General features: G+C 44.0%; 1 protein-coding gene across 3 annotated transcripts in view; it reads left to right on the top strand.

Moving 5' to 3' along the window:
- Positions 1-1,950: 1,950 nt before the first annotated feature.
- The window catches only part of Grin3a (glutamate ionotropic receptor NMDA type subunit 3A), a 188,434-nt gene continuing 180,409 nt past the window's right edge, over positions 1,951-9,975 (top strand). The window contains exon 1 of one of the 3 annotated variants that reach the window (XM_031377390.1): positions 1,951-3,588. In XM_031377390.1, coding sequence (XP_031233250.1) covers positions 2,890-3,588 — 699 coding nt within the window. In that variant the 5' untranslated portion in view covers positions 1,951-2,889. The remainder of the gene's footprint in view (positions 3,589-9,975) is intronic. The other 2 variants (XM_031377389.1, XM_031377391.1) reach the window with 2 other exon arrangements.

The following is a 9,975-nucleotide window of genomic DNA, read 5'->3' as shown; positions in this document are numbered from 1 at the left end:
AAAAAGAGAGGAAGGGGAAGGGAAAGAAGAGAGATGAGAAAAGGTGGAAAGAATAATGTTGGAGTTGCTCTGCAGTGACAAGAGAACCAGGTGGCAAAAGGAAGACGGAGAAAAAGAATAGCACAGGGGCTGGGGAGAGGCTCCTTAGTAAAGTGCTTGTCACTAGAGCCCAAGGGCCTGAGTTCAATCTTCTGAATCGACTCTGAAAAATCAGGCATGGCATGGTAGCATACACCCTTAATACCAACTGTAGGAAAGAGAGGCAGAATAGCAAAGAATCTCAGTGGCCATCCAGCCAAGCCTTATCATTGAGTTCCAGGTCTCACTGACTTTGCCCCAAAAGACAAGACAAGCTAGAATGCTTCTGAGGCACAAACCACCTGAGTGAACACAGATGCACACACACACACACACACACACACACACACACACACACACACAAAGGAGTGACTCATAATAGAAAGGACCTGGAGAGACTTGAAAACATGAAAGGAAGAGCTCTTCTTGCTTCTCCCAGTACCAAACTCAGAGCTGTGCTGCCATCTGCTCTTCTGAGAATACCCAGGTCAGCCATTCTCTCACGGCCATGATGAACTTGCATGTGGCCTAATGCCCGCGCTAAATCCAACAGAACCTTCCCCAGTCAGGCCAAGCTACTCTCCATCAACACCTACTCTCTCAGGAACTTCATGTGAGCACACAGGCTAACGAGTGATATGCTGAGCCACAGTCATAGACACTCCATATTCTTCCATACACATACTCCAGCACGGACATGTGTGCTTCCTAACTGCACAGGCAAGAGCCTCATGTGCCTGCAATGCAAGGACCACACATTCTACACTATACTTCACATCTCAAGCAGTGTGGTCATCTGGGATAAAAGAGATCGCTTACAGAGCTTTGATCTCTCTGTGGCCTCAAGAGAGAGAACAGTGTCTTTCTCTCCTGAGTTAGCCCCCATTATGAGTTTACTTCTCAATGGTGGAAGCTTTTTTACCCTGTGGCAACTCGATCTTTCCAAACTTACTTTTTGCTGAGGCAAAACAATCTTTGCTTTGCCAGCTTCTCAAGAATTTTCTTTTATTTTTCTATAGTTTCGTTATCCCAAAATCTAAAACATGGTGGAAACTGAAGCTCAAGAATCAAAACAACTCTTTAGAGCTAAAGGTTTGATGTATTTGCATAATAATTTAGCAGCTCCAAACAACAGGGCAAGGAGAGGTCAAATAAATTGCCGAGGCCATGTTTCTCCAGCGGTCATATTGGATTCAGTATTGTTGATCACCAATGCTGCTTGCCATGTAGCCATCTCTCCTACCCTCCCTGTAAATGATTCCTGTAACATAAAACAAAGTCAGTTTACTATTAGTGTGGCATCCGTAAGCTTTCCTTTAACCCTTTCATTTTTTCTAATATCACATTATTAAATGGAGAGGAAGTTTAGATAATAGGCTCATTGATCTCTGCGTTGCTGTATAAATGAAATAACTCACAAGAAACTCTTGATCTGTATACTACGAACAACTGGTAGATGTTTTAAGCTCTGAAAGTACTATTATTACAGTTGATTTATTTCATGCCTGAGAGGGGTGTGAGCAGGTGGAGCACGCCATGGCACGTGCGCACGTTGGAGGACAACTTTCTTGAATCAATTGTCTCTTTCCATCATGTAGAACCTGGGGATGGAAATCCAGTTGTGAGGCCTAGTGGCAAGCACTTTAACTTCTTGAATTGCTTTGAACCCACTTTATTTTTATCCTGAGAATCTAAAAAACCAAGACCCGTTTTAAAACGCATAGGTTCCTCTGCTGAAGAAAAGCAAGAGGAAATCAGATGTGTAAATAATTCTTGCTTTAATACTCTGGACTAGAAAAACCCTTCAGAGTGGCGTCGCCAAGCGCTTCTTAAAGTCACAGTGTCTTTAAACCGGTCCCTGTGACCCATTAGGTTTCAGATCTCTAGGGAGCGACTCCGAATTCAGAAATCTCCTAGGCTCAGTCTTTGCGTACATCTGCCAAAGGGAATTGTGCCAACTACGGACTCATGGCGTTTGAGGGGCGAGGACTTTGCAGGGGCGAGGGACTGTGCGGCAGGAGAATCTCACCATCAGTGGGAGTTTAGCGCAGCCAAGCGACAGGCTGGCGCCAGGGCTCTGCTACTGGGAGGCGCCGGCTGAGGCGGGGAGAACTTTGGCGCTCCGAACAGAACCACCCTTCGCTGGCCAGTTGTGTCGCTCCTCCAAGGAAGCCGCGGAGGAGGCGCCTGGACGAAAAGCCCGGCAGAAAAAGGAAGAGAGGAAGTAGAAAGGGAAGAGGGAAAATGAACCAGGCGCTGGGGGAGCCCGCGATAGGGTGGCCGGCGGGGAAAGGAAACAGGTTCAGCAGCTGCTTTTACACACCCCGTGCGTGAACGCCCTCTCCTCTGCCACCCCAGTAAATAAGTGGGTGTCGCCTGAACTGAACAGCAAGAGAAAAGAAACCAGCCAAGTGAGAGTACAGCTCCTCTGTCACTGCCGCCCCCTTGCAAGTCTGGCGGCTTCTCGCGGGGCCAGACGCTGCGCCCCAGGCGCCCTGCAGATGGGGTGGACAGGGACCCGGAGCTCAAGCCAAGGGTGACCGGAGCTGGCCGACCGGCCTGCCGCGCTTGCGGAAGATGCTAGGCGGAGGAGCCCTGGAACCGCATCCGACACTGCCGGGCGTCCGCTAGGCTGCAACTTGGAATGCCCAAGGAAGCGGTCCGGCTCCTGCGACCGCTTCGCCGCGTCTAAGGAAGCTGCGCTCGGGATTTGGAGGCGGAGACCTCAGGCGGCGGAGACCTCCGGCGGCGGCTGCAGAGGGACCAGCCGGGCGCAGGAGGGGGCGCGCTTTCTCCCAGCGGGTCTCAGTAATGAGGAGACTGAGTTTGTGGTGGCTGCTGAGCAGGGTCTGTCTGCTGCTGCCGCCGCCCTGCGCACTGGTGCTGGCCGGGGTGCCCAGCTCCTCCTCGCACCCGCAACCCTGCCAGATCCTCAAGCGCATCGGACACGCGGTGAGGGTGGGCGCGGTGCACTTGCAACCCTGGACCACGGCCCCACGAGCAGCCAGTCGCGCTCAGGACGGCGGCAGGGCAGGTGCCCAGAGGGATGAGCCAGAGTCAGGGACGTGGCGGCCACCGGCGCCCTCGCAAGGCGCACGTTGGTTGGGGAGCGCCCTGCATGGCAGGGGTCCACCCGGCTCCCGCAAGCTCGGGGAGGGCGCCGGGGCCGAGACCCTGTGGCCGCGGGATGCTCTACTGTTCGCTGTGGAAAACCTGAACCGTGTGGAAGGGCTCCTTCCCTACAACCTGTCTTTGGAAGTAGTGATGGCCATCGAAGCCGGCCTGGGCGATCTGCCGCTTATGCCCTTCTCTTCCCCAAGCTCACCATGGAGCAGTGACCCTTTCTCCTTTCTGCAGAGCGTGTGCCACACCGTAGTGGTACAGGGGGTTTCAGCGCTGCTGGCCTTCCCCCAGAGCCAGGGCGAAATGATGGAGCTGGACTTGGTCAGTTCTGTCCTGCACATCCCAGTGCTCAGCATAGTGCGCCACGAGTTTCCGCGGGAGAGTCAGGTGAGAAGAGTCTGGCGCGTGGAGTGGTGTGCGCTGCCGGGCGTCGGGACCAGAAAGGGAGGAAGAGTGTGGGTGAAGCCTGTTTTTGTTTTTGTTTTTTACCTTTGATGTCTGAGGCTTGGACTACATCCCTAGGTGGTAGGTTGGAGGACTTCTGTTGAAGTAGAGTAAGACCTTTTAGACGCAGGGAGAAATAAAATGCGAAGTTGGGATGGGGAGGGGTCACGGATGGAACGGAGAAAGTGTCCGATGATATATGGTGGGAGTGGGAGGCGCTCATGTTTTGTCAAGCTATGAGAAATCTAGTGAGTTCCAGACGCCTGAAACTTAAGGTTCAGAACCGTGGACAGTGATCAAGGGTTCTAGTCTAGAGTGAGGAATGGGGGTGGGGCCCCAGACTTGGGAGTCTTAAACCCCCAAGGGGAATTCAGAAAACCGGTGACAGAAAAAGCAGCAGCTGGTCTTTTCTACTTCTTCCAGAGGCGTGCCAGGGCTCTGTGTAAGGAAGAGCACAGCACATCCCTTTGGTTTCCCTTCAGTAAATGTAAAAAGTCTGCAACTAGTACAGAAGCCACGGGTCACGAAGAGTGGCTGGCAGTCTTGCAGTTGGAAACCACGGGAATTACCGAGCGCACAAAAGATGAGGGGCCTCATCTGGGGGTTCTTTGTCCCTACCTTCCTTCTGTATGATGTGAGCTCAGAGGCTGGACATGTGATCGCTGGAAAGAGCCCATTTCTGCACTCTTTATTTAAGGATCAACAAATAATGGCTTAGTTTTTTTAAGGGTTTGAAAAAAATCTGAAGTATTCCCAGCAGAGAAACTATTTGTGGGCTTAAGTCATGACAAGTAACGAAGAGGAGATGTGATAGTCAAGAAGGAGGCAGGTCTTTACAGCAACACAAGTTCTTTGTGTTTTGTAGACTGCTTTGAGCATACCAACTCGTGTCATCTTGCACAGGGTATTTGTGAGGTCAATGAATGAAAATGGTCCCATTTTAAAGACTGCGAAACTGAGGAAAGTTCCAGAATTCAATGAATATTGGGCTAGGAAGAGTATAGACATCTGCAGATTTGTAACTCAGCATCATTTTCACTCTGTCCTTTGGTTGATAAGATATTTTTAATATCCCTTCTTGAACTTTTGGTCTATATGCAGAGATATAGTCTGAAGTGAGTACGGCAACAGACAAGTGGAAAGTTGATAAAAAAAAATCTATGTCTAAAATATTTGAGGAATACTAAGATTTTCTTCTGTGAGAAAAGAAAAATGAATCTTACATTTTAAATCTTAGGAAGGACAAGTCCCAAATTCTTTCATCAGCTACCGAGGCAATTTCTATTTAATGATGAAATACAGAGATTTGATCTGCAGAATGCAGGCTAATTAACTCTTATCTAAAATATTTCTCTTACCTGAATCTGAATGGCTATAAGCTGCAGAGGAGAAAGCACAGGAAACATGGGTGTACAACATTGCCAGTGATTGAAGTGTTACAAACATGAAACTGCAGCCACAAGCCATGCCATTATTAATCCATATGCAGAAGCAGACCTAATGAAGTGCAGGAGTCAACACACGGGCTGCTCATCACTGCTTCCTTATTACCTAATCCTTCAGAAGTTGCCAATAACGGTCACAGGCACCAAACTCCTTCCCATCTGCAGATTGTTTGGCAGGACTCTTAAACAGCAAGAAATTTCTCCCCAAATTAGCATTCCTAGGTTGGAAGGGAAACCGTGCTCCATGATGGATGTGTGCAGCATGCAGCACACTAAAAGAAGACAAGGGGAAAAAACATAAAGTAGTGCCTAAAATCAGTGAGCTTCCAAGCATTAAGGCAACTGAAAATGAAGCCCTCCAGGGAAAAACTGACAAACCGGCTATAAAGTGAACACTCAGCCAAGTGCATTTACTTGTGCTTTAAATCACTGTCCTTGCTGTGTTTAAATGGTACACATGGTAAAGATGACTGTGTGACTCAGGCCCAGCTTGTCCCACTGAGGACTTTCCCTTCCATCTCGCCTTGCATTTTAAATTCAGACATACCTAACTTACCTTACCCTACTTTCAGGATAGCAGTTAAGTCTCATCCTGCAATATTCTACATTCAAAATGCCCTGTTCAATGTCAAGTCACTGTAATATGCAGTGTTGGAATATGAGCCCAGTTCTGCTTTCAGCAAAATTAATAACTGCTCTTCCTCTGGCTTCTCCTGGAAAGTGGGGCTTTCTCTAATATACTGATGTAGTTTTGTAAAAAGACCTTCTAGATATAAAGGGATGTCAAAGTCATTTTACACATTAAATGAAATCATCTTAATTGAGGCACTGTCTTTGGAGCCTATTGAACAATGACCTCATTTGTTGATTGTCTGATGCCTGAATAAAGTATTGTAGAAGCAAGTAGACTTATCCATGCAGCCAAAGAAAACAAATGTGTGTGTGCACTCAGAGCACCCTGTATTGCTTTCAGAGCAAGAGCAGTGACAGCTGACCTCACCCTTCTTCTTGGGTATACATGATGGTTTTCATAGGAAGGTTTTAATTGACAAGAGATGGTTTATATAATAACATGTCAGAGCTCTTGAATGGAAAGAGATACCGATTAGATGAACATTGAGTTTTAGTTCAGTGTTCTGTTGATTGAAAACATAAGCATGGGGCTGGAAGGTGGCTGAGTGTCTTCTGGAGAACTCAGGTCTAATTTCTAGTATCCACACGAGGCTCACAACCATCTCTAACTCTAGCCCCAGAGGATCTGATGCCCTCTTCTGGCCTGTGTGGGGATCAAGCATGCATGTGGTACACAGGCTAACATGCAGGCAAAACACGAATATAGATTCAGTACATAAAAAAATAAATGTTTAAAATGTTTAAAAATCCTTGAAGCATGGGAGAGAGGGTAGGTTATCAGGGACTAATTTCCTTCAAGGACAAGTCTACCAAAAGTAAGTGAGTCAACTATTTACTTTTGGGAAACAGCCTTATTATGACCACACAATAAAATATTAATATAACAATGAATGGGTCAGAGTGCGTTTTCACACAAAGGATTCCTCCTTTACCAACATACTCAGAATCATACCAGAAGCTGACCTATTTTATTTAGAAGATCAATTCTTTCTGAATTCCATCCCTGTGATTTTCTAATAGTGATGTTGCCAGAAACCAAGTTCCATTCACATTAAAGTTGTTCTGAGTTTTAGAAGATTTTTTTTCTTTCTCTTCCTTTCCCATGGTAGTATTTCTTTTAGGGATTTTGTGTAGTTTCATCAAAGGTAACTCTAAGAATTCACCTGATGGATAGTGACAGATGCATATTCTTTGCTAAAATACATATCTAATGTTAAAATGCTGCATTGGCTTACATTAGCCAGAGCTAATAATGTATTATAATTAATTGTCTTAGAACCAAAATCATTTGTGTCAAATGTGACTGCAATAGTATGTCCAACTCTGTGTGTGTGCATTTACAAATACCCATACATATAAAACATACATGTGTACATGTATGTGCAAGTGTATATAAAGGCCCAAGGTGTATTTAATCAGATGTCAGTGACGTTATTTATTTATTTATTTATTTATTTATTTATTTATATACATAAGATTGATCCAAGAGTTCTCACTAGCTTGGACCTCATCTAATAAGCCAGTCTAGCTAGCTGGTAAGTCCTAGACATCTGTCTGTCTTCATCTCCCTTCACCCACCATGCCTGGCTTTTCAAAACAGTAGTTCAAGGACTCAAACTCAACTCCTCATGTTTGCAAACACATTATTAATAAAATGATCTTCCTATCCCCTAATATTTCCAATTCTAGTTGAATAGACCAACCATGGGTTTGTCTCATCAGCCATATGTGCTAATTAGTATGTTTATTTCCACACACATATTAGTTACTATTTTAGATGATCCATTTTCTCTGGCAGTACTAAGCTAAATATTTAAAGCTATTTATGATTTAACTAACACAACAGTAATTTTGCAGGAGCAGAAGATGATACCAGTGCATAATGGGTGCCTCAGAAAGACCAGTAAATGGTGTTAATTTTTAAAACACCAGCTCTAAGTTGTGTTGGACTCTTTTTTTTTTTTTTTTTTACTTGTGGAATGCCAGTGTGACCTGTGGGTCACAATCCATTTTGGCACACCTCTATCTCCAAAAATATTTACATTATAATTCATAACAGTAACAAAACTACAGTTATGAAGTAGCAATGAAGATAATTTTATGGTTGAAGGTCACCACAACATGAAGAACTGTATTAAAGAGCTGCAGCATTAGGAAGGTTGAGGACCACTGCTTTATATGAAGCACAGCACCTGCTCTTCCCACACTCCTAGGAAAGTATTTTTCTGTAGTTTGTAACAAATGGCTGGTAGTAGCATCTAATTATTTCCAACTTGATAAGTGATTTCAAAGTAAATGTCAAGTGATGCAAATTTTTTGCCTAGTAGTGGTATTTTTCAGCTTTCTTATCAAAATCAGAGGCTTGGGATTAGTTCAGGAGCTTTTTTTCCTTAATTTGATTCATTATTTTCTTCATTTGATCTTTTTTCCTAAATAATTAGTGCAGAAGAGAGTAGGAGACACCATTTATTGAGGAATTAGTTTGTCTTACTTTTCTTTGTATTTACATTAACACCAGTTAATGGAAAATATATTTGGTCTTAACTATTATATTTTAGGTTTAATTTGTAATTCAACATAGAAGTGAATACTAATTTCAATGACTAAGTGCTATGTGCTTTGTATCTACTGATGTTTCAGAAGGCATCATGCATGTTTGTTTCATGAATACTTTAGTCAAATTCCTATCACTTTGGGAAAGAAATTGCCAAAAAGCTTTCTAATCCACTTCTGTCTCCTATTGGCTATCATAATCTTTTGCAAGTCACTATCCCTGAGCACCTATTCTTGTTAATCAAAAGGCTGTTTCTTAGCATTCTGACTTGTTTAATAAGCCAAATGATAAAATGGAAAGTAAGAGGGGTAAATCTACATGTTAGCTAAATATCTGCCAGAAAACAGTTGCAGTAGTAAGTTTCTGCTGACCCAAACAGGTGACTCTCCTACTCAGGAAGGTGAGGAAGGAGAGGGAGCTCAAGGCCTGGCTGGGCTACATGGTGAGAGAATTTGACAAAGGTTCAAATATGTTTGTGTGTACAAACATACATCATATATATGTATATATATGTATATATAGTCAATCTTCTGACTTCTTTATTAGTTAAAAGAGCTCCATATTTCTCTCCACTTAGTTTGTCATTTTATAAGAAGAACTAGGTTCGCATCTGCCTGGGAACACACAGTTCTGTTTCTATGCCAATGGTACATTTTGCTTTGCCACGCTTAACAGTACCTTGAACTCTAGACACAGCCATAGAAATATTTCATAGTTCAAAGTTTATTTCATATTGCAATATGAAATAAACAAGACTCAAGAAACTCTGATCCTTCACTTTCATTACAGGATATTTTTTTCTTTATACAAATTTTTCACTAACATGTTAATGGACACAGAGTGTACCCCACCCTCCGGTTGTGTGGAACTTGGCTTATTCAACAATTTTTAAATGGAAAATGTTTCTTGATGAGAAACACAGTATGTCAGTTCAATCTGGCACAGGCACCTCATTTCTTAATGGACTGATAGCAATTTGCAAACCGACTACTAAGTACCATTTCCCCAGTAACTGTGCAGGGCTCTCCCAGCATGGTGTTGCTCATGTTAGCAGCTACACTCAACACAGAGATGAGAAATCCTCTTGTCTTCTCTCCTGTCTATTCTATCTACTGCCACACACAGAGAAAAGTACAGCACAAGTAATGTGGTCCTAAAACTCAGCAAGGAAAATAACATTTCATAGCGTAGCCTACATTGCTTTTTGAATGGATGCATGAATAATAAACTGATGGGAGTCGCTCAATTCTGCTTCTGATCCTTCCTTTGTAAGATGCAAGGACAGAGACTTAGCTGAGGAAAAGTAAACTAAGACAATTCTTCCTTTCCCTCAACTTCTTTAATCTTCTGTTGTGGTAGTTGTGGTTGTCGTTGTTGTTTTGGTTTTGGTTTGTTTTGGTTTGTTTTGGTGTTATTTGTTGTTTTCTTTGCATGTAGGGTCATTGAACTTTGAGGCTTGCTTGTCAGGCTGTGTTAGACCTTCTGCATTGAGGGAGCAAGTGTGTTGATCTCCTGCACTGAGGAAGCAAGTGTGTTGATCTCCTTCAGTGAGGGAGCAGGTGTGTTAGACTTACTGAAGTGAGGGAGCAGGTGTGTTGATCTCCTGCACTGAGGGAGCAGGTGTGTTGATCTCCTGCACTGAGGGAGCAGGTGTGTTGATCTCCTGCAGTGAGGGAGCAGGTGTGTTAGACCTCCTGC

Source organism: Mastomys coucha, unplaced genomic scaffold (genome assembly GCF_008632895.1).
Source record: "Mastomys coucha isolate ucsf_1 unplaced genomic scaffold, UCSF_Mcou_1 pScaffold18, whole genome shotgun sequence".
NCBI lineage: Eukaryota > Metazoa > Chordata > Mammalia > Rodentia > Muridae > Mastomys > Mastomys coucha.
Note: the sequence above shows the minus strand (reverse complement) of the source record. Positions and strands in the feature narration are given on the sequence as shown.